The sequence below is a fragment of the Pseudochaenichthys georgianus genome, chromosome 6 (assembly GCF_902827115.2).
Source record: "Pseudochaenichthys georgianus chromosome 6, fPseGeo1.2, whole genome shotgun sequence".
Lineage (NCBI taxonomy): Eukaryota > Metazoa > Chordata > Actinopteri > Perciformes > Channichthyidae > Pseudochaenichthys > Pseudochaenichthys georgianus.
Window position 1 is genome coordinate 45,241,208 of NC_047508.1, and position 25,881 is coordinate 45,267,088.

Below are 25,881 nucleotides of genomic sequence, written 5' to 3' on the forward strand. Positions count from 1 at the left end.
CCTGTCATGTTCACAGCTACAGTTGATACCTTTGTTAGCATGCTACTCTCTGCTGGAAGAGGACACTCAGTGTTTTCCAACCTGCTCTGACGGTCTCAGGTCCACGGGGAGGGTCGAGAGAACCCCTTCAGGAGGAGGAGTTCCTCTCGGCTGCTGGACCCAGAGGTCCTGGCTCTGGTGCAGCGAGTCCCCGGGGTCGGCGGGGTCAAAGCTCTGGCGCTGCTGCAGGAGTTCTCCAGCGTCCACCAGCTCTGCAGCGCCGCCCCCCACGAGCTGGAGCCCGTCGTCGGTGGCTGCAGCTCAGCAAATCCACAGCTTCTTCCACAAAGCCACTGCTGCTGGACCTGAGCTCTCAGAGTCCGGGGTCTGGTAGGTGTGTGGCTTAGTCAGGACACATGAAGCTCATGTTCAGGAGGATATCAGTATGTCGTGTCTTTCCTTTGACGCGTGTCACAGTCGAGGCTTTCATGTTCAGAAAGGTCTTTCTTCATGTTAACCCCAATATAATTCAACATGAACCCTCCTTTATTGTAACATCACACAATAAATAATATGATACAACTGCTGCTAGTTTAGCTTCTTCCACAAACCACTGCTGCTGGTAGGTAAGGACATGCTATTCATGTTCAGGTGTGTATCAGTATGTAGTGTCTCTACTTTAAAGAGTCCTCTCCTGCTGATGTTCAGGTGTATATCAGTATGTAGTGTCTCTACTTTAAAGAGTCTCTCCTGCTGATGTTCAGGTATATCAGTATGTAGTGTCTCTACTTTAAAGAGTCCTCTCCTGCTGATGTTCAGGTGTATATCAGTATGTAGTGTCTCTACTTTAAAGAGTCCTCTCCTGCTGATGTTCAGGTGTATATCAGTATGTAGTGTCTCTACTTTAAAGAGTCCTCTCCTGCTGATGTTCAGGTGTATATCAGTATGTAGTCTCTACTTTAAAGAGTCTCTCCTGCTGATGTTCAGGTGTATATCAGTGTGTAGTGTCTCTACTTTAAAGAGTCCTCTCCTGCTGATGTTCAGGTGTATATCAGTATGTGTGTCTCTACTTTAAAGAGTCCTCTCCTGCTGATGTTCAGGTGTATATCATGTAGTGTCTCTACTTTAAAGAGTCCTCTCCTGCTGATGTTCAGGTGTATATCAGTATGTAGTGTCTCTACTTTAAAGAGTCCTCTCCTGCTGATGTTCAGGTGTATATCAGTATGTAGTGTCTCTACTTTAAAGAGTCCTCTCCTGCTGATGTTCAGGTGTATATCAGTATGTAGTGTCTCTACTTTAAAGAGTCCTCTCCTGCTGATGTTCAGTATATCAGTATGTAGTGTCTCTACTTTAAAGAGTCCTCTCCAGCTGATGTTCAGGTGTATATCAGTATGTAGTGTCTCTACTTTAAAGAGTCCTCTCCTGCTGATGTTCAGGTGTATATCAGTATGTGGTGTCTCTACTTTAAAGAGTCCTCTCCTGCTGATGTTCAGTATATCAGTATGTAGTGTCTCTACTTTAAAGAGTCCTCTCCTGCTGATGTTCAGGTGTATATCAGCATGTAGTGTCTCTACTTTAAAGAGTCCTCTCCTGCTGATGTTCAGGTGTATATCAGTATGTGGTGTCTCTACTTTAAAGAGTCCTCTCCTGCTGATGTTCAGGTGTATATCAGTATGTGGTGTCTCTACTTTAAAGAGTCCTCTCCTGCTGATGTTCAGGTGTATATCAGTATGTAGTGTCTCTACTTTAAAGAGTCCTCTCCTGCTGATGTTCAGTATATCAGTATGTAGTGTCTCTACTTTAAAGAGTCCTCTCCTGCTGATGTTCAGGTGTATATCAGCATGTAGTGTCTGTACTTTAAAGAGTCCTCTCCTGCTGATGTTCAGGTGTATATCAGTATGTAGTGTCTCTACTTTAAAGAGTCCTCTCCTGCTGATGTTCAGGTGTATATCAGTATGTAGTGTCTCTACTTTAAAGAGTCCTCACCTGCTGATGTTCAGGTGTATATCAGTATGTAGTGTCTCTACTTTAAAGAGTCCTCTCCTGCTGATGTTCAGGTGTATATCAGTATGTAGCGTCTCTACTTTAAAGAGTCCTCTCCTGCTGATGTTCAGGTGTATATCAGTATGTAGTGTCTCTACTTTAAAGAGTCCTCTCCTGCTGATGTCATGCCAGGAAAGTACAAATGCTTCTCATTTTGAATATGTGGCTCTCGATGATTTCAAAGGCAGGTAATAGAGTTTTTAGAATTCATCAGATACTTTGTAGTTAAATGGGTTTGCTGATGAAGCAGCAACGAAAACATTTACAGAAAAAAATGCATTGATCTCAATCTGATAATAAAGTGTAAACAACGCCCATCCCATAAAACACATACATTTATAACATTACATGATATTGAACCTGATTTCAAATCAAATGGTTGTTCTACTCGGTGAGATTGACAGGAGAGATGATCAGAGGGGCAGAGTTTTTACCACCATTGTTCTTATAAGGACTAAAGTATGGGTAGAGTTTCTCTTTGAAGCAGCAGCCAGTGAAGGAGTAGATCAGAGCTGCAGCATCAACATCATAAAAGGAGACCAGACCCTCCTCATAATCCACAAACACCCCCACCTTCTGAGGCTGAGACTTCAGAGAGAGACGGACTGCAGGACCAGCACAAGCTATGTACTCATTTTCATTCCTCAACACTATCACCCAGTAACCATCCTGAGGAGACAGTGAGATCTTTCCCTTCCTGTTGATCGACTCTCTGACCACTCCTAGAGTCCACTCAGTCTTCCCTTCAACCTGAACCTCGTGATAAAATCTTCCTGAAGAGAAACTCTGCTTTGCTAAAACACAAGTACAAGTATAAAATCTCTCTGGATTGTCTGGGAGATTCTTCCTCACATCACCATCATTCACTTGTTTTCCATCATCAGACAGGATGAGATAGGGTTGTGCTGTATCAGGATCAAGAGTCACCTCCACCTCAGACTGCTGGACCCTCTTCAGCTCCACCTCAGACTGCTGGACCCTCTTCAGCTCCACCTCAGACCGCTGGACCCTCTTCAAGCTCGAGCAGCTTCTCTCAACTGTTTCCTGAGCGTCTCCTCCAGCTCAGTCACAGCTCTCCTCACAGTCACCTCATATGAAGGTGGACGGACCCTGACTTCTTCCAGTTCTTGGTGTGGGGAGCAGCGTTCAGGGACGTGAATCTTGTGGAGGAGGTGGAGCTGGTCTTCAGAGCGTGAAAGCTTGCTCCACCTCAGAGCTTCTCTTCTTCAGCTCAGAGACTTCCTGTTCCAGCTCTTTGATGAAGCCTTCAGCCTGTTTCCTCTGTCTCTCTCTGCTTCTCTTTGATGGTGTCCATGAGCTCGGCCTGGCTTCTCTCAAACAGACTCCTTCAGAGCGGTGAAGACCTGAACACCATCTGCCATCTCTCTGTCTGCTGCCTTCCTTACTGAGCTCCACTGAGCGATTCATCTCCTGGATCTTCAGTCGTCTCTTCTGGATCATCTGCTGAGTTTCAGCCTCTGTCTTCCCCCAGCTCAGCCTTCTTTCCTTCACATCCTTCTTTCAGAGGAACAACATCATGTGTCTTGTGGTCTAAAACAGTGCAAGAGCATGCAGACACACACCTGGTCGTCTGACAGAACAGCTCCAGCAGTTTATCGTGCTTCACACACATCCTGCCTTCCAGGTTCTCCACAGGGTCGATCAGCTGATGTTTCTTCAGGCCTGCTCTTGTCAGGTGAGGCTCCAGGTGAGTCTCACAGTAGGACTCCAGACACACCAGGCAGGACTTCAGGGCCTTCAGTCTGGTTCCAGTGCAGGCGTCACAGGGAACTTCTCCTGGTTTGACAACGTGTTGCTCTGAGCTGCTACTGCTGGCTTTCTGTTGAGCTGACCGTCTGAACTGAGCAGCCATCTCAGAGATGAACGTGTTGACCAGCATGTCAGGCCTTTTGTGGAATAACTTTTTACAGTTAGGACACTGATAGGGGACTTTAGTATCCCAGTGTTGAGAGATGCAGGCTTTACAGAAGTTGTGTCCACATGGTGTGCTGACTGGATCAGTGAACACATCCAGACAGATGGAGCACAGAAACTGATGTTCAGTCAGCAGACAGCTGGCAGCAGACATGTCTTCACTCTGAGGACAGAGCAAGTGAAAAAACAAAACCATTGTTAGTTTTTTAAATGATTATTTATTTAACATGCAGTGGACATGCCGTGAATGGCTTTCAAAGTTCAATAACATCTGTATCAAGTGAAAGATATGGATTATTTAATCCTCTGAATCGAGGTTCCACCTGAAAGTAGATGAATATGTCAAAGCCAGATATCAAATCAAATCAAGTTTTATATATATAGCACATTTATAAACGATTTTTGGTGGAGCCAAATGTGTAGAGATATGTAGAATGGGAACCGGCTAATGGCAAGAACTAAAACTAAAACTATGAAATATCAGGAGAGTCATCCTGAATTATTTAGTTTTATTGCAATCAAATGATAACTAAAACTTTCAATGAGATGGCCCACAACACATAAACATTATAATTGTCCTTGAACTTTTGGCTGCCATCTGCAGGTATTCAGCGTCTGGTTCACACAGCTTATCGTGCAGTCCAGTTCTGGACTTTGCTGCCAGTAAAGGAAACTTAGATGTGCAATTTAATTGTTATATCTTTATGAGATCACCAACTCATCAACAAAGTGATGACATGGTGATTTCCACTCCAAGAGTTGGATCCTAATTCTTAAACTCACACAAGTTCATGGACAGTTTGCAGGAATCTCTCCTTTCATATCCTCAGTTAGAAACTTCTCCTGTCTACGGCCCTGAAAAGTAATTTCTCTCAGAGTAGAGCTCAGGTTTTGAGTTCATACCGGTTATTAACATACAGTGACAATGATAATGTGTACCATCTTACAAAGGAAGACATCAGTCCCTACAGAAACAGTGAAGTCAAGAAAAAACATCTGGGAATTCAAGGCCACTCGACAAATTGTGTAACCGTTGTTAAACTATAATTTTATGGCTTTACATGAAATACAAGATGAAATCTGACACTGCAGTGCAGACAATCCAAAGGGCAAGTCAGATAACTCTTATTCCTTATGTGTGTGGTAAAACAAAGTCACTTATTAAAATGTTAGACCATCATAAGTTATTCTTTAACCACAGACAATAAAGGTCAGGGTAAAGTTTGTACATGTTAACCTAATATTAGCTGACAACGTTCTGTCTCACTTTAACAAACCAGAGTTTAGTAACTGTATTATATTTCTGGCTAAAAGTTCTTGTTATTACATTACATGTCATTTGTTAGACACTTTTTTTCCAAAGCGACTTACATACATTCAGTACTGTGGACAATAGAGAGGCGAAGTCCCTTCCCTTCCGGTGGGACTCATGGGACCTTATTTCGGAAAGAGTTTGTATTGAAGTCAATGGAGAGAGAAAGATTATCTTTCGATCCCGTTTGAATTGTGCCAAGAATTACACATATGATGTTTGTCAATTTAAAATAATAATTACCACGTCAAAAAGTCACAGTTTGTCGTAAAACTGTTGAAATATAAGACTATGAAAAATACGCAACTGGAACGACTACAAATCCCAGAGTCCCGGTCCCGCATGCTGGCTCTCAGGAACCGACTAACTCCCCTTGTGTGTGCACAGCTCTCAACGTGCCCAGACTTGTAGTGATTTTCACCTCTTTTAATACTTTTTGCCTCATTCTTTCATTTCATTTAATTTCAAACCTTTATTTATACAGATAAATCCCATTGAGATCATTGATCTCTTTTTCAAGGGAGACCTGCTCAAGTAGGTTCCACATGAAACATAAAAACATAAACAGAACAACAAAAGGACATCATCAGCATAATTTACAATAATTATCCACATAAACAGGTACCAGCAGCTTCCGATTGAGTAGCATCCAACCGAGCTTTAAAAACATTTAGTGGCACCAGATTGTTCAGTTTCCATTTCAATTGCAGACTGTTCCAAGACAGAGGAGCTGCATCTAAAAGCTGCTTCCCTAAGACAGTCCTAGCAGTTGGCACATTTAATAAAACCACAGAATGCGATCTCAGGCAGTAGCCACTTACAATTCTCCGTGAGATCAGGGAGCAGATATAAGATGGAAGTTTCCCAAGCATGGCTTTGTATATGAAAATGTACCAGTGACTGAGCCTCCGTACAGTTAGTGAAGGCAGAGCAGCCCTTGCATACAGGGTACAGTGAAGGGTTAATGCTTTACAGTGTGTCACACATCTCAGAGCGCTGTGATACGCAGCATCTAACTTGACCAGGCAATGGGCAGGTGCATTCATATAGACCAGATCCCCAGAGTCCAGCACAGGTCAAAGGTCACAGAGCCTCTTCCTGGCCTCAAGGAGAAGCAGGACTTGTTCCTGAAGAAGAAACCTAGCCTAACCCTCAGCTTTTTAAGCAGGTTATTGACATGAAGTTTAAAAGAGAGACAATCATCAAGCCAGATACCAAGGTATTTGTAACAGGTAACCACTTCAAGTTTTGTTCCTTGCGTAGTTACAATATCTAAAACAGGCTCTGGTGTCTTTTTAACTTTAGAAAAGAGCATTACCTTGGTTTGATCCACATTTAAAAGAAGCTTTAGTTCAGAGAGCTGAGTCTGAGTAGTGTTAGAAACAGCCTGTAATTTAACACCAGCCTCCTGAATGGAGGGACCTACACAGAACATCACGGTATCGTCCGCATAGAAATGTAAAGTAGCTTCATCCACATTATCACCTAAGCTGTTGATGTAGATGGAGAATAAAAGTGGACCTAAAACAGAACCTTGAGGAACACCATTAGTGATGTTTAACCACTCAGAAGACAGCCCATCAAAATGAACACATTGGGACCTTTCAGAGAGGTAGTTCACAAACCACCCACTGCATGGCTGGACATGCCTATACTGAGTAGCCTCTGCTTTAAAATGCGATGATCGATGGTGTAAAACGCTTTGGATAGGTCAACAAATAGAGCTGCACAACTCTGCTTATTATCTAAAATACTCTCCACATCATTAACACTTTCATTGTCGCAGTGATGGTGCTGTGCTGCTTTCTGAAGCCTGACTGATGTTCAGACAGGATGTCATTGTTACATAAAAACTCCTTTACCTGTTCACTCACTAGGCGTTCAAGAACCTTAGCCAGAACTGACAATTTAGAGATGGGCCTATAATTATTTAATAAGGTGGCCTCCCCTCCTTTTAGCCAAGGCAAGACATACGCTGACTTCCATACTTTTGGAATTGTGTTTGAGCTGAGGGAGAGGTTAAAAAGAAAGAAGTGAAATGTTTCAACGTGACGGCCGTCTTGGTGTGTGGTGCGAGGCGGGAGATGTAGTTCATTGAGCGGTTTCACACAAAGAAAAGTGTTACTTCACAGTTCTACGACACATTTGAATTTTTTTGACTTGCAAAATTATCTTTTAAATTGACAAACATCATATGTGTGATTCGTGGCACAATTCAAACGGGATCGAAAGATAATCTTTCTCTCTCCATTGACTTCAATGCATAACTTTCCGGAAATAAGGAGCTCCACCGGAAGGGGAGGGACTTCGCCTCTATCCCCACAGGAGCAATTTGGGGTGAAGTGTCTTGGCCAGGGACACAACGACATGCTGACTGCAGCGGGACTCGAACTTGCTATCCCCTGATTTGAAGTCCATCACACTATTCACTGAGCCACAGCCTCCCTACAGGCCAGTTTGTGGCAGCGGCCGCAGAAGGAATGTATTGATTTAACAGTAGTTTGGTTAAACCACTAAGTCCGACAACGCCACGCCGGGAATTTCACCCAGGGAAATATAACAAGTTTTAAGTCACTAGGACACACAGGTTCGGTTACTCGTGGAACAAGAGACGTGTTTCAATCATCAAAAATAGAACAGTTTATTTTGTACAATAGTAAAAATACAATTTAAAAACAGTCACACAGGGCTATATCCAAAAGGGAAAACTAATCCCGGCCTCAAAAGGAATTCATTTTGAATAGTAAAACAGGTGTCAAAGATTCAGTTTTTAACTAAATGTTGGCTGATATTCAGATAGTGTTCTTGTCTCTATAGGGTAGCGTACTCACGGGTTTCTGGAAGATTCTGTGTCGTTGAGGATCCAGTTTCTTTAGAGAGAGACAGAGAGTCGTGTCTCACCTGCAGCTCTGCTCTCACCCACACAAACTTTACCTTTACCTTTAGGAAATGTGACGTCTCGACTTTCTGTGTGGCTCCACCTCTCAGTGTAGCTTTTACTGACTCGTTGCAACACACACACACACACACACACACACACACACACACACACACACACACACACACACACACACACACACACACACACACACACACACACACACACACACACACACACACACACACACACACACACACACACACACACACACACACACACACACACACACACACACACAGCACGCATCAGGCTGCAGTTTCTTATAAACCCCAGAGGGCTGGCTTGAGTTTATTGGAGTGTGTATCTCTCTCTAGTGTTTTTGTTGAGTATTTTTACTGATCATATAGCTTGGATAATAAGTACTTCTACTTTTACTAAAGTGCAAGAGTACGTACTTCTCCCACCTCTGTACCTTACCAGTAACTAATATAAATGTTAAACTTAATATGAATTCATGTTGCCAATTACTGTAGCAGAGATGGCAAAAATACACACATCCTTTACTAAAGTAAAAGTACAGGTATTTGTCTTTAAAAATACTCTGGTGAAAGTAGAAGTACTGACTAAACTTCTTTCCTCAAGTCAAAGTAAAGAGGCTTTGAAGTGTCCTTCAGTAGAAAGTACCAATAGCTAGCAGCTGCTTTAAAGAGTACCTGACCTCCCTTTATATCAATAGAACAATAATGTAATTGTTAGCTAATGAATGTTTCCATGGTGACCAACAGCAACATGACAACGTTTCCATTGGTCCCTCTTCTTTAGAGAAGACCAGGAAGTGATGGATACACGGATCGTGTTCCAACCAATAGGCACGCAGTGACTCTAAAGAATAATGATCACGCACCAACACACATTCAGACTAAAGGAACCAGCTGTTTGGGAAATGAGAGAAGTAGAAAGTACAAGTATTTGAGTTCAACATGTGAGAAGTAGAAAGTACAGGTATTTGTGTTCAACATGTAAGAAGTAGAAAGTACGTGTATTTGAGTTCAACATGTAAGAAGTAGAAAGTACAGGTATTTGAGTTCAACATGTAAGAAGTAGAAAGTACAGGTATTTGAGTTCAACATGTAAGAAGTAGAAAGTACAGGTATTTGAGTTCAACATGTAAGAAGTAGAAAGTACAGGTATTTGAGTTTAACATGTAAGAAGTAGAAAGTACAGGTATTTGAGTTCAACATGTAAGAAGTAGAAAGTACAGGTATTTGAGTTCAACATGTAAGAAGTAGAAAGTACAGGTATTTGTGTTCAACATGTAAGAAGTAGAAAGTACAGGTATTTGAGTTCAAAATGTAAGAAGTAGAAAGTACAGGTATTTGAGTTCAACATGTAAGAAGTAGAAAGTACAGGTATTTGAGTTCAACATGTAAGAAGTAGAAAGTACAGGTATTTGTGTTCAACATGTAAGAAGTAGAAAGTACAGGTATTTGAGTTCAAAATGTAAGAAGTAGAAAGTACAGGTATTTGTGTTCAACATGTAAGAAGTAGAAAGTACAGGTATTTGTGTTCAACATGTAAGAAGTAGAAAGTACAGGTATTTGAGTTCAAAATGTAAGAAGTAGAAAGTACAGGTATTTGGGTTCAACATGTAAGAAGTAGAAAGTACAGGTATTTGGGTTCAACATGTAAGAAGTAGAAAGTACAGGTATTTGGGTTCAAAATGTAAGAAGTAGAAAGTACATGTATTTGGGTTCAAAATGTAAGAAGTAGAAAGTACAGGTATTTGAGTTTAACATGTAAGAAGTAGAAAGTACAGGTATTTGTGTTCAACATGTAAGAAGTAGAAAGTACAGGTATTTGTGTTCAACATGTAAAAAGTAGAAAGTACAGGTATTTGAGTTCAACATGTAAGAAGTAGAAAGTACAGGTATTTGAGTTCAAAATGTAAGAAGTAGAAAGTACAGGTATTTGGGTTCAACATGTAAGAAGTAGAAAGTACAGGTATTTGGGTTCAACATGTAAGAAGTAGAAAGTACAGGTATTTGAGTTCAACATGAGAGAAGTAGAAAGTACAGGTATTTGGGTTCAAAATGTAAGAAGTAGAAAGTACAGGTATTTGGGTTCAACATGTAAGAAGTAGAAAGTACAGGTATTTGGGTTCAACATGTAAAAAGTAGAAAGTACAGGTATTTGAGTTCAACATGTAAGAAGTAGAAAGTACAGGTATTTGAGTTCAACATGTAAGAAGTAGAAAGTACAGGTATTTGAGTTCAACATGTAAGAAGTAGAAAGTACAGGTATTTGAGTTCAACATGTAAGAAGTAGAAAGTACAGGTATTTGGGTTCAACATGTAAGAAGTAGAAAGTACAGGTATTTGGGTTCAAAATGTAAGAAGTAGAAAGTACATGTATTTGGGTTCAAAATGTAAGAAGTAGAAAGTACATGTATTTGAGTTCAAAATGTAAGAAGTAGAAAGTACAGGTATTTGAGTTCAAAATGTAAGAAGTAGAAAGTACAGGTATTTGGGTTCAAAATGTAAGAAGTCAAAGTAAAAAGTCGTCAGAAAATTAGGCTAAGTAGTGGAGTAAAGTACTGATACCAGAAAACTGTACTTAAGTACAGTCACGAAATATTTGTACTCCCACCTCTGCTAATTAGTAAAAGCTATAAATGAATAATATCCAGAATTGGTTGCACTCCCCTTCGTTTGAGAGTTTATTTCCCGTGTTTCCTCTCTGATATCTGGCAACCCGGATCACGGGCTAACGCTGATCCATTATTTTTGGCTTATTCTACGTGTTTCCTCCCTGATATCTGGCAACACAGGCTAGTGTTCCTGCAGCTGATCGTTCCGGTAAACATCTGCTCTCTGTAAGGTGTTTCTCCCTGCCATGAAGAAGCCTAGATGACCGGCAGAACTCACCGATAAACAGGTGAAACATGATCTCACTTACAACCGCTTCTGTTAGCCGTTAGCTCGGATTTAGCTTCTCTACAACGATGTTGTTTTTGTAGCTAAAGGCTAATTCTGACACTTCCGGTCCAGTTTATCTGTTATTAAAGCCTGAGTCACGATAGAAACACGAACATATAAGTGTTTACAAATGTGACCTTCAGTTGTTATTTATTTAAACTAGTCAAATACACTAAAACATTTCCTACTTCTGGTAATGTACGCGTTGTATACTGCTGTTTAAATAAAAGCTAGTCACACCAAAGTCCATTCAGAAAATACGAGATTTAACATTCCTCTTGAAAAGGTGGAAACATAAAACAAATACATTGAATTAAATACAAATAAACATCAAAATGTTAATGTAAAAGCCAACATAAATATATGAACATAACCATAATAAGTTAGAGTACAAATTAGAAGTCAAATATATATAGATATATATCATTAAAACGTATACTTAAGAAGTTAAAGCAAAAACAAATACATTAATAACATAAAATGCCATTTATATATTAACATAAGGAGTCAGAGTAAAAATGAGCAGTAATTTAATAGTATTTATTAAAAATATGTATACAAACACAATATTTTAAAGTAAAAAAATGCATAACTTAAATAAAAAGAACAATTCTTAAAGTTAAAATAAATAATGTTTGAGAAAATATTTTCATAGAATACTAATATTTATATTAACGTCTTTTTGCATATATAGTTACTTTGAGCATCTACTTATGAATGCACAGTTGTATTTCATATTTGTATCTTTGTATATCTTCTACTTTTACTCAACTACAAGATCTGAGTACTTCTACTTTTACTCAAGTACAAGATCTGAGACATTTTACCGCAATTCGTTTAGAATACTAGCTTGCATTTTTCATGAAAAACAACAGTACACATCGTTTCAATATGGATCAATTAATATTTGTATTAATTTAGAATCTGAATCTAGTTTATCGCCAGGTACGTTTACACATAGGAATTTGCTTCGCTGTAAGATATAAGTATTTACACCAAATGTAAATATACAAAAGATACTAAAAAATGTAGTGCTGCGAATATCTAACAATATATTTATATAATTTAAGTACTGTCCGCCCTGCTCAACCCTCCGAATATTTTTCACATTTGTAAACAAAGCTACCTTTTTAATATTATGCACAGCTTCCCACTTTACATAACAACATTGCACATATGTTACTATATTATTTAGAGTATTTAGTATTTATTATACTGCGCATAGTTAGTATTTCTGTATTTCATGTAAATATTTATCTATATTTTTATTTCATAATTTATGTGGAAATAAAAGTACACACACACGCACACGCACGCACGCACACACACACACACACACACACACACACACACACACACACACACACACACACACACACACACACACACACACACACACACACACACACCAATGTAGATTCCTCATGTGTGTAAACCTACCTGGTAATAAACCTGTTCAGATTTCAGATATTATTGAACAAAGGAAGGAGAGATCGAGCAGCGTGTAAAAGCTAAATCTGTCAAAATGCTATTTAAATAAGTGAGAAGCATCATTTATTTGCCGAATGCCTCAAAACACTGTAAATATGCCTCAAACATTTAGTTTCTATATCGTGTGTGCAAAGTACTTACGGCAAACAAAGAAACATTAAAATGGCAGATTTTTAAATGGAGTTTGGTGTGACAAAAGCACCTGCCTTGGAGCTGTAGACCAACCTATATTTACCTTATCTATACACACAGGTAAAACAAGAGATTCATCCGGAAAGCATTATATTTAGCACTTTGGATTTTCTGTATTATAATAATTAAAACATGCACCTAATTCGTGATTGGTCAACAAGGATTTTATTTTGAAATGTGCACCGGAAATGGTCGCGTTAGCTTGACGTGTGTATGTTCGTGTGTGTTTTATCCGGGAGGAAATGTGGGTTTCGTGACATATCAAATTTAAATAAAAATAAAACGTATTATATAATCATCAGAAGTAAAAACATGCATTACATTAGTAAAAATGTACAACAAATAAAATATAATACACATATTTATATCAACAGAAAAAGCTTTTTAAACCAAACAATTCACCTATTTACGTAGAAAGAGATCTGTAAACTAATTAACAATGAGTTGCAACCTCTCCTCTGTTTACCTGTTCCCAACTTATGTTATTATTGTATTTAGTCAAAGGTCACGACCCAGACACGCTCAGCCTCTTATCGCCTGGAAGACTCGATTATTTACGTTGGTTTATCTAAAAATCAATCTTCAGACTGTGTTTGCTCGGCCTGACCCCATTATCTCCTTACTCTCCGCTGAAGCAAGAAGCAAGAAGCAAGGCCTCCTGTTCACACACACTCTTTAGGCTGTGAGACGTCAGCTGAGCGTCGGTAATCTAACGCTGCGTTTGGAGCTGGAGGGGGGCCGGACATTCCTCTGCCACACACACACACACACACACACACACACACACACACACACACACACACACACACACACACACACACACACACACACACACACACACACACACACACACACACACACACACACACACACACACACACACACACACACGCGCACAGAGCACAACGTTAGCTTCAAGCCTGTCACAAGGGCCACGAGGTGGGGGGTGGTGGAGGGTGGAGGGTCACGTGATGTATCCCTGCGTTTCATTTCAGAGGACTCAGTCTGCAGAGGAGCTGAGGGAAGATGAAGCTGATTCCTAAGCAGAGAGAGGAGCTGAGGGAAGATGAAGCTGATTCCTAAGCAGAGAGAGGAGCTGAGGGAAGATGAATCTGATTCCTAAGCAGAGAGAGGAGGTGAGGGAAGATGAAGCTGATTCCTAAGCAGAGAGAGGAGGTGAGGGAAGATGAAGCTGATTCCTAAGCAGAGAGAGGAGGTGAGGGAGGAGCTTTACACCTGCAGAGGCGTCAGTAGCTAAAGTGCAGACATTCGATTGAAACGGCTCCTAATACCGTTTCCCTGTTACGGTCCTTTTGTACCGTCTTAAACCTTTCCTTCGAATAGTTTTATGAATTGTAAGGTGTCCTTGGGTGCTTTTAACGACGCCTCTAATACTTACTTTCATTCTGTGTGTGTAATAATTGAGTGCTGATATGATTCCCCCGTGAGGGAACCGACCGCAGGAACAGATGGATCTCTTTAGGTGTTGAGTTTCGGCTGGCAATCCTTTTCCATTGCATTGTTTCACTTCTTTATTTCCTTTCATGTCTTAAATATATTGTATGTTGCACTGTGGGAGGAGCCTAACTTACTTCCTTGCCAAAACCACACTGTACATGTTGTGCATGTGATAAGAAAGGCTTTGAGTATAAGGCTGCGTGCATTTGGAAAACAACTGGAAAAGTATGCAGTGTCTCTACTTTAAAGAGTCCTCTCCTGCTGATGTTCAGGTGTATATCAGTGTGTAGTGTCTCTACTTTAAAGAGTCCTCTCCTGCTGATGTTCAGGTGTATATCAGTATGTAGTGTCTCTACTTTAAAGAGTCCTCTCCTGCTGATGTTCAGGTGTATATCAGTATGTAGTGCATCTACTTTAAAGAGTCCTCTCCTGCTGATGTTCAGGTGTATATCAGTATGTAGTGTCTCTACTTTAAAGAGTCCTCTCCTGCTGATGTTCAGGTGTATATCAGTATGCGGTGTCTCTACTTTAAAGAGTCCTCTCCTGCTGATGTTCAGGTGTATATCAGTATGCAGTGTCTCTACTTTAAAGAGTCCTCTCCTGCTGATGTTCAGGTGCATATCAGTATGTAGTGTCTCTACTTTAAAGAGTCCTCTCCTGCTAATGTCCAGGCGTATATCAGTATGTAGTGTCTCTACTTTAAAGAGTTCTCTCCTGCTGATGTTCAGGTGTATATCAGTATGTAGTGTCTCTACTTTAAAGAGTCCTCTCCTGCTGATGTTCAGGTGTATATCAGTATGTAGTGTCTCTACTTTAAAGAGTCCTGTCCTGCTGATGTTCAGGTGTATATCAGTACGTAGTGTCTCTACTTTAAAGAGTCCTCTCCTGCTGATGTTCAGGTGTATATCAGTACGTAGTGTCTCTACTTTAAAGAGTCCTGTCCTGCTGATGTTCAGGTGTATATCAGTACGTAGTGTCTCTACTTTAAAGAGTCCTCTCCTGCTGATGTTCAGGTGTATATCAGTACGAAGTGTCTCTACTTTAAAGAGTCCTCTCCTGCTGATGTTCAGGTGTATATCAGTATGTAGTGTCTCTACTTTAAAGAGTCCTCTCCTGCTGATGTTCAGGTGTATATCAGTATGTAGTGTCTCTACTTTAAAGAGTCCTCTCCTGCTGATGTTCAGGTGTATATCAGTATGTAGTGTCTCTACTTTAAAGAGTCCTCTCCTGCTGATGTTCAGGTGTATATCAGTATGTAGTGTCTCTACTTTAAAGAGTCCTCTCCTGCTGATGTTCAGGTGTATATCAGTATGTAGTGTCTCTACTTTAAAGAGTCCTCTCCTGCTGATGTTCAGGTGTATATCAGTATGTAGTGTCTCTACTTTAAAGAGTCCTCTCCTGCTGATGTTCAGGTGTATATCAGTATGTAGTGTCTCTACTTTAAAGAGTCCTCTCCTGCTGATGTTCAGGTGTATATCAGTACGTAGTGTCTCTACTTTAAAGAGTCCTCTCCTGCTGATGTTCAGGTGTATATCAGTATGTAGTGTCTCTACTTTAAAGAGTCCTCTCCTGCTGATGTTCAGGTGTATATCAGTATGTAGTGTCTCTACTTTAAAGAGTCCTCCCCTGCTGATGTTCAGGTGTATATCAGTACGTAGTGTCTCTACTTTAAAGAGTCCTCTCCTGCTGATGTTCAGGTGTATATCAGTATGTAGTGTCTCTACTTTAAAGAGTCCTCTCCTGCTGGTGTTCAGGTGTATATCAGTATGTAGTGTCTCTACTTTAAAGAGTCCTCTCCTGCTGATGTTCAGGTGCAGATCAGTATGTAGTGTCTCTACTTTAAAGAGTCCTCTCCTGCTGGTGTTCAGGTGTATATCAGTATGTAGTGTCTCTACTTTAAAGAGTCCTCCCCTGCTGATGTTCAGGTGTATATCAGTATGTAGTGTCTCTACTTTAAAGAGTCCTCTCCTGATGATGTTCAGGTGCAGATCAGTATTAAGATATCTGTTTTACGCCTGAAGACAGTGTCGGCTGACGGATCACACATTCCCTACTTCAATGAAAATATCACTCTTTAATTAATTTACATCCTGAGGTCATTTTTCAACTCCAACAACTATGGAGTAACTGTTCTCCATCTGAAGCTTTGAGTCTTCAGTTAGGCTCCAAGCGGCTCTCGGGTCATTTATCGGCAGTGATGGAAACGTGATGATCAGCGAAGTTCCATTAGCGTTTTCGGTGGCTTTTGATAGAAAACGTATCGAGTGTATTCCTTGGAGCTTTCGCCCTGAAGCTCCTGTGGTGGTTCAGCTCCCGGGAACTACTGGGCTGACGTGCGTTGCTGTGGTGATAGATACCGTTTGTGTCTACGATCATGAGTCGGTTGGCTTGTTATCAGATTTGGAATAATACAATCCAATTTTGAGCCTCGTGAAAATCGATATTCCATTCAATAACGAATAACCTTTGCGGTTCACACTGCGTTCAAAAACCATCTGCTCTTTCCGAGGTCACACACACCCAATCCTCCGACAACACACACCTTAAACAAATACCCTTGGTAATAGGACAACAGCACCCGATACACACGGTGAACAACACACAACCTCAACCCATCGATTATTCGACCGATTATTAATACTATTACTATTATTAGCATATATATATATTTATATATATTTTGGTTGAAACTAAGCCAGAAAAAATAAATAAAAAATACATTAAAAAAAAATATATATAAATAAAATCGATTTTTAAAAATAATATTCGATTATGGAGACTGTAGCGAATAATAGAATAATCGCTGGCATCCCTATCATCAACATGGCTCTTACAGCAGGACTTGATCATAATTGTCACTTTCTCTGTTGATTTAAAAGGAGTGAAACATTGACATGCTTTGACACGTATTTGTGTATTACTGACACCATTTCCTGGTTTTACTTTGCAGTGACGAAATAAAACTGTATTAGCTTTTCTCCTGTTGTGACAATGACAGGAAAAAGTCAGAAAGTCACGCTCAATTCTCAGCAATTTAGAAAGGAGTTTATCGCGTTTTTTTTAGCGACTTTACGTGTTTAAAAGCCTGAATATACACACTAATTTAAGTGTGAAAATGCTCCATGGTTTAAACATGTCAGGCAGTGTTTCCGGGGAGAAGCGAGTTAGGGATCATGCCACTAGACAGTAAACAAACTGCAAATTAACAGACAAAATTAAAGAAAAACAACGTCATTAAAACCATCTGACGGAAAATAGATTTGAACCTCAAACAAGACGCTTAATAATATTAAACCCGAAATCATGAGATCTGACCTCAAACTGCAAATTGATTGGATTTGACTTAACGCTCAGTATTTCCTCATGTTTTGTTGTTGTAGACCAAAGTCATACTTTATCAATTAATATCTGCGCCAACATGTGGTTTAGATTTGTGGGATTTCTGTGACGTTTAGCTTCAACATTCATGATCTTATCGGGATCAAATCTATGAATAACTTTAGGGATTAACTCTTTATTTTATTGCCATCATAAAGTCAAACTTTCAGCCTCACAGAGCCGACCGTCTGACTACAGACTCTTGTTTTAATAATAACAATAGATTACATTTTTATAGCGCCTTTCAAGGGACCAAAGTCCGCTTTACATGGTGTAAGGACAGATGGAAAAACAAACAAGGCAAATAAGTAATAATAATAATAAGTACAAATAAATAGCAGGGGTATTGTGATGGGTTAGCGCTCACAGGCCATGGTTCACTTCTTTCTTACAAAAAAGCCACCATCAAAAAATCAAAACGTTGTCAATTTTGGAAAAGAACGAGAAATCGTAGTTTTTTTTTGTTGTCATATTTTTTAAATACCCTCCTGCATTTTATTTATTTATTAGATTATTAAATATTATCTTTTTGTTTACTTTCTAAAAGTGTTCCACGGTGTTTTCTGATCAAGAAAACTAATGTTTGTTGTCCACAGCTGACGGTAAATTGAACAGGACTTCTTTCCGCAGATTGATATGACTGCACATAGTGCCATGAACCTCATTGGCAACAGTTTGTTTTCCTTAGCAACGGTCTGCTTTCCTTAGCAACGCTTTTTTCTCCTTAGCAACGGCCTGTTATCTACAAATGAACCAATCAGAATCGAGTATTCAACTAAGCGGTGTAATAAATAGGTTTGTTCTTGTGATAAAGAAGTGAATATTTCATTCAGTGACCTCTTTAATGATTGTTTCACATTTCACTTACTAGTCAACATCTTCTCTTCTCTTTAGCATTAATGTAAACTCAGCAGCTCCATGTTTTACATACTTTAGTAAGTTATTCTCCTACTAACATTTTTCATTTTTATTCTTACTGTCCTTGTGTAAACTTTCACTTGTATTCCTTTTGCTGCTCCGACACCTGAGTTTCTTAACAGGTATTTGTTAGATTAGATACGCTTTATTGTCTTCATAAGGACATTTTTTATTTTTTTATTTATCCTTTATTTATCCAGGAATGTCCCATTGAGATACAAGATCTCTTCTTCCAGGGAGTCCTGACCAACACGGCACACAACAAGTTTCAACATAAAACAAAGGCATTAAACAAAAAAAACATACAATTCAAATATAAATACAGAAGGCCATTTGTGCAGTGGCAAGAAGCATAATCACATCAGCAATAGCATCAGGTAAAACAGTTACATGTTTCATGAAGGGCTAATCGTAGCATACCTTTAAAAGCATTTACAGTAGGAAGTGCCTCTAGACAAAGAAATGTAGTTTTGGATTCTGCCCCCGACAGCAGCATATTCACAAGTGACTTGTGACATACTGACAAAGAAGCCCAACTGCACAAACCCAATGGCCACATGTAAACTATACATTACATTTGTTTGTTGAGTTTAATGGACATTGGTGGGGACGAGTGTTGGTACCGGTTTAACCTGCTTTTAGGGACCCTAGAGGTTGTGGGTGGGATCAGATGTAATACGTTGTGCCTGTCTAACGATTGACTGCTCATAAATGCTTTCGATGGATAGTAAAGGTTTATATTATTTTCACAGTATTTGAATATCTCCTCCTCCCTCTGCAGGATCCCGACCTGCAGCTCCTTATGGCTGTGTATGATGAGAACATCATGAAGAACCCGTTCTACTTGGCGCTGGAGAAGCAGAGACCGGACCTCTGCAGCCGAGTGGCCGAGCAGCACGGCATCGTGAGTCCCAATTCTTACCTTCCTGTAGCGCTTGTTACGCCAGGTCTAGGGGAACCTAGGCGAGCACAAAGTTGCACGCTCTCCCCACTCTTCCCACTCCCAAGAAGACGTCGGTACACAGAAAAATACCGTTGGGAGTTGGTAAACACACACAACAAACAAAACCTTTGCATCCCATAGCTTTAAACTTGTAAGTAAAACTAAATGAGGCTTCTTACCTATCTTAACGAAAAAACGAGATTCAAACAAAAAAGGGTTTCGCACTCCTACATAAATTAAAGCGTGTCTCCAAGAACAGATGACATTAGCTTAGCTTTTTACAATAACAAAAAGGTACAACAGGGACCTAATGGGTAACGTCTACCACAGAGAACCACAGATCTACTGCAGGCACGGAGTTGGGAGTAGGACAGGGCGATGAGAGGGACTGCCTTGCTGCAGCTTAAACGCTCCTGCCTCTTCAGGTCGACCAATCGGTGTCGGATGCAGCCAATCAGCTAAACGGGCACCACACACACGCACAGAGGAGAGAAAAACAAACAAAAGAAAACTCATCAAACAAAAGCGAGAAAGGAATCCAACATTTTTCCATGTGATTTTTAGGATTATTGTATGTTTTGATGATCTGAAAACCATCAAAGCATCAGCAGTCCACGGAAATTAGATTAGGAATGACTTGCTGTGTGTTTTCTCCTTAGTTTGTGACTATTGAGTTTTAGTTATCACCATTTATTTTACTTATTATTCTCAGAGAATATTCCAATATTTTCGAAGTAATTTCTGATATTTTTCTAGAAAACGTATACATTTATAATCCCAAAGAATCATCAGTTTCTTTTTCTCGTACATTTTAAATTTTCTTTTTCAAAGTGTATGACTCTAAAATCATAGAATACATTTGCCGTAAAAAAACGAATATTTTCATTTACATTTTGAATTTCAGAATATTTAAGTGTTTTCTACGTTGTGGTTTTTTTGTGTTGCAAATGCAAGCCTTTATAATCTCAAAATAATAAGTATTTTTTATTACATGTTGCCAGTTTTTCTTGCAAATGTTCCCTGTTTATAGTCTTAAATTATTTTGTAATTAATGTCCTCTTAAGTAGGACATAACCTCACAACTTAATTTGTACACATTTAATCTTAATCTCTGATTGTCAGCTCCCTCCCCAGCTCCATAATACCTTAAAGGACATTCATACCCTGCCATGTTTCCACTTTCTTACAGAAAGTGCCTCCAAAAGGATTACAGTTTCTTACATGCATTTCACCGCTGATACAAAACACAACAAATTGACAGCATACCCACAATGCACGCTGTTCAAAGTGTCCTGGGGTGCGTTTCACTTCTCTTATTTTTTATTTCCTCGCTCCTCTGTCTCGGTCTCACCGGAAGTTGATTTGTCTGCGCCATCTTGAGTAGCGTCTCAGAGCCGGACGACCGAGGAGCGATAATCGAAGAACCACCAGACCATCCTCCGGTGAAATCCTCAGACACTCGCCCCGCCCCCTTACTGTGTATCGCTCACTGATTGGACGATGCAGCGCATGCACTGATCTGGCTGCTGTCAGACGATCAGCTGTGCGGCGTCGTCACAAACGGACGTCGCTTCACGTGCCGCTCCGGAGGAAAGGACGTCCCATTGCTCTTAAAACTCATTTCCCTGCTTCTCGTGGTTTCCTTGCGTCTCTCCTTGCTTCCCTGGTGGGAGGGACTAGTCAAAAGGAAACGACGCAAGGAATCCATTTAACCGAAGTGAAACGCAGCCCTGGTTTCACAACCTTTTCTGTCTTGTGAAGAAATCTGTCTCGACATCCCGAAATGACCCTGAATGAGGAAATGTCACGAGTGGTTGGCTTTGGTTTCAGTTTAAAGACATTGGAGGGAAGTCTGGATGAACTGGAAAGGAATGATGTGACATATCAAACCTAGGACGTTTATTTGTATTAAATATATGTACAAGTATATATGCCTCAACGTGTGTAGGAATCTACAGTCACGTGGAGAGGCCGCGCAGCAGAGCTTTGGCCGAAAATGCTGTTTCTGGCTTGCCGTTCTTTGTTTCACATGAAATTGTTTAGGATTTTTAAAGTAAATTTATGAATTTAATCGAAGAATTCTGTTGAGAGGAAAAATCAAGTATTTTCACTCACATTTTAGGGATTCATTATCTCAGAAGTTTCTTCTTCGTAATTTTGCGAGTTTTTCTTGCAAATTGACCTCTTTATAATCTGAAATAATATTGTAATTTATATCTTCTTAATTTTCGAGTGTTTTCTCACACATTTAGGACTATACATAATCTCAGAATAGTCCTTTTTAAATGCATGAGCCTTCTTTGGCAAATGTACCGTTGTAATCTAAAATAATGTTCTTATGTCTTCCTGTAACTTTTATCCATGTATTTTTTCTTTTAATGTTTATTTTATTATCTTTTCTTTTTAATGACTGATTTTAAATGCCATTTTCTGAATGTCTTTCATTGTCTGTAAAGCACTTTGAACTGCCTTGTGTTGAAAAGTGCTATATGAATAAACTTGCCTTGCCGTCCTGTAAAATCATGAGCTTTTTGAACGTTTTATTTCTTAAATCTACGAATAAAATCTTGTAAATTAAGATTTTTTTTCTTGGGCGTCTTCCTCCGCCCACAAGCTCTGCAATTATTGTACTTGTGTTTATTTGTTGACTGCCGTTTGGCCCTTATAGGCTGTTGTATCTCTGCTTTCTGACCGTGCAGATTCAGTATCTGATGTACTTTTCTCCCCGCCGCTCACCGTGAAGACAAAGTCCTGGAGTCATATAAAACAAATCGGATATATTGGATTTGGTTGGGCTAGGTCAGTTTAAATCTGTGTTGAGTGGTTAATGAATTGAATTTAGAGGTATAATGTTTTGCTGCGTTGCCTTCAGGTTCTGGTGCCGTGTGTGGGAAGTTTGACCGTCAGCAGCTTCTCAGACTCTCAGTTCGACAGCTATGTGCTGCAGCCGGCGGAGGACGGGTACCTCACTGCGGACGGAAAGGTTTGTTTATATTAACATCAACATCAACATGTGTCCCCTCTTCTCCATGTCTCTTCTACATCAACATGTGTCCCCTCTTCTCCATGTCTCTTCTACATCAACATGTGTCCCCTCTTCTCCATGTCTCTTCTACATCAACATGTGTCCCCTCTTCTTCATGTCTCTTCTACATCAACATGTGTCCCCTCTTCTTCACGTCTCTTCTACATCAACATGTGTCCCCTCTTCTCCATGTCTCTTCTACATCAACATGTGTCCCCTCTTCTTCATGTCTCTTCTACATCAACATGTGTCCCCTCTTCTTCACGTCTCTTCTACATCAACATGTGTCCCCTCTCCTTCATGTCTCTTCTACATCAACATGTGTCCCCTCTTCTTCATGTCTCTTCTACATCAACATGTGTCCCCTCTTCTCCATGTCTCTTCTACATCAACATGTGTCCCCTCTTCTTCATGTCTCTTCTACATCAGCATGTGTCCCCTCTTCTTCTTGTCTCTTCTACATCAACATGTGTCCCCTCTTCTCCATGTCTCTTCTACATCAACATGTGTCCCCTCTTCTTCATGTCTCTTCTACATCAACATGTGTCCCCTCTTCTTCATGTCTCTTCTTCATCAACATGTGTCCCCTCTTCTTCATGTCTCTTCTACATCAACATGTGTCCCCTCTTCTTCATGTCTCTTCTACATCAACATGTGTCCCCTCTTCTTCATGTCTCTTCTTCATCAACATGTGTCCCCTCTTCTGCATGTCTCTTCTACATCAACATGTGTCCCCTCTTCTTCATGTCTCTTCTACATCAACATGTGTCCCCTCTTCTTCATGTCTCTTCTACATCAACATGTGTCCCCTCTTCTTCATGTCTCTTCTACATCAACATGTGTCCCCTCTTCTCCATGTCTCTTCTACATCAACATGTGTCCCCTCTTCTTCATGTCTCTTCTACATCAACATGTGTCCCCTCTTCTTCATGTCTCTTCTACTTCAACATGTGTCCCCTCTTCTTCATGTCTCTTCTACATCAACATGTGTCCCCTCTTCTTCATGTCTCTTCTACATCAACATGTGTCCCCTCTTCTTCATGTCTCTTCTACATCAACATGTGTCCCCTCTTCTCCATGTCTCTTCTACATCAACATGTGTCCCCTCTTCTTCATGTCTCTTCTACATCAACATGTGTCCCCTCTTCTTCATGTCTCTTCTACATCAACATGTGTCCCCTCTTCTCCATGTCTCTTATACATCAACACGTGTCCCCTCTTCTTCATGTCTCTTCTGCATCAACATGTGTCCCCTCTTCTTCATGTCTCTTCTACATCAACATGTGTCCCCTCTTCTCCGTGTCTCTTCTACATCAACACGTGTCCCCTCTTCTTCATGTCTCTTCTGCATCAACATGTGTCCCCTCTTCTTCATGTCTCTTCTACATCAACATGTGTCCCCTCTTCTTCATGTCTCTTCTACATCAACATGTGTCCCCTCTTCTTCGTGTCTCTTCTACATCAACATGTGTCCCCTCTTCTTCATGTCTCTTCTACATCAGCACGTGTCCCCTCTTCTTCATGTCTCTTCTACATCAGCACGTGTCCCCTCTTCTTCATGTCTCTTCTACATCAACATGTGTCCCCTCTTCTCCATGTCTCTTCTACATCAACATGTGTCCCCTCTTCTTCATGTCTCTTCTACATCAACATGTGTCCCCTCTGTGGAAAGAGACTCTGAAAGTTTCAGGAACAAAGATTCTCTCTCTTTTTGATCCATTTCTATAAAAACCTGTCTGAAAATGAGCTGATCAGATTTTAGCCACTTTATGATGGCATCACGATGTGTTGGCCATTAGCCAATCAGCAACCAAGGTAACCCCCCCCCCCCCCCCTTATCTTATCTTATATCTATGCCTATACATTATATTTTTCTTGTTGCAGGAGGTCCGGATCCAGGACAGACGGGTCTTTCTGGGCTCCGGCTCCCTGGCCTCGGTGCCCATCCTGTTCGAGGAGACGTTTTACAACCAGCAGGAGCAGAGCTACAGCATCCTGGTTCTCTCCCGACCCGTGGAGGAGGATCCTGGCCCGGCAGATCTCAGCCCGCCGCCCCCCTTCTGCCTGCGGAGCCTGGAGGACGTCCGGGAGTTCCTGGGCCGCCACGCGCAGAAACTGGACAAACTCATCCAGAACTTCTGCCAGAACTTCAGAGAGCAGGAGAGGAAGGGGCTGCGGCACCACATCGTACGACAACATTTCTTTCTCTTCGTCTTTACCTTCCATGTCTTTATTCTTATTCAAGAATGTGACACGTGAAATTGTAATGTTATTTCAAAGGGGACAGTGCAGATAAAAGTAAAAATTATAGGTAAAAAGTTATAAGAAAAAAGTCTAAAGTTCTGAAACAAAAGTAAAACAGTTCTGAGAAAAGAGTAACAAATTCTGAGAAAAATTCTGTGAAAACATTCTGAGAGAAAAGGCCAAAAGTACAACAAAAAATACATTTCTGATAAACAACAAAAAATTCCAAGAAAAAAAGTAAACAACAACAAAAAGTCAAAAGTTCTGAAAAAAATCAACAATTCAAAGAAAAATTCAAAAAATCTGACGATAAATCCAGAGAGAAAAAAGTCAAACATTCTGATTAACAACTAAACAATTCTAAGAAAAAAGTCAAAAGTTCTGAAGAAAAGTCAGAAATTCCAAGAAAAAAGTACACATCGTACGACAAAATGTCTTCTTTCTTAACCTTCTTTTACCATTTCCTGTCTTTATTCTTATTCAAGAATGTCATACATGAAATTGTTACTTTAAAGGGGACAGTGCAGATAAAAGTTAAAGCAAATTCTGATAAACAAAGTCAAAAGTTCTGAGAAAAGAGTAAACGAAAAATTCTGAGAAGAGAAAATACAAAAAACATTTCTGATAAACAACCAAAAAATTATAAGGAAAAAAGGTCAAAAGTTCTAAGAAAAAAGTCAAAAAAGTCAAAAATTCTGATGAAAAGTCAGAAATTCCAAGAAAAAAGTCGCACCACATCGTACGACAAAATGTCTTCTCTTTCCATTTCCTGTCTTTATTCAAGATTCAAGATTCAGATCCTCTCTTGATTTGTGAAATGTAAATTGTTACTTGTGCAGATAGAAGTCTAATTCAATGTTAGTTAAAAAGGATTAGGACCAAGAGTTAGGTTTCTTTTAGTTTAGGACAAATTCAGAATTCAGAGAAAAGTCAGAAATTCAAAGCAAAACGTCAACATTTTCTGAGAAACACGTCAAAAAATTATACGAAAAATGTCAAAAACAGTGAGAAGAAAGTCAAAGATTATACGAAAAAAGTCCGAAATTCTAAGAAAAAAATCTGAGAAAACATTTCAGAATTCCAAGAAAAACTTCAACATTTCTACGA

General features: G+C 40.0%; 1 protein-coding gene and 1 pseudogene across 1 annotated transcript in view; one reads left to right on the forward strand and one right to left on the reverse strand.

Moving 5' to 3' along the window:
* Window positions 1–2,351: 2,351 nt before the first annotated feature.
* On the reverse strand, window positions 2,352–8,188 carry LOC117448539 (E3 ubiquitin-protein ligase TRIM21-like; annotated as a pseudogene).
* A 5,758-nt stretch (window positions 8,189–13,946) lies between these two features.
* Window positions 13,947–25,881, forward strand: part of ankrd27 (ankyrin repeat domain 27 (VPS9 domain)) — a 55,695-nt gene continuing 43,760 nt past the window's right edge. Inside the window, 4 exon segments of the mRNA XM_071203421.1 lie at window positions 13,947–14,024; window positions 19,344–19,466; window positions 22,378–22,488; window positions 24,415–24,717. Of these exon segments, the coding sequence (XP_071059522.1) occupies window positions 13,995–14,024; window positions 19,344–19,466; window positions 22,378–22,488; window positions 24,415–24,717 (567 nt within the window). The 5' untranslated portion in view covers window positions 13,947–13,994.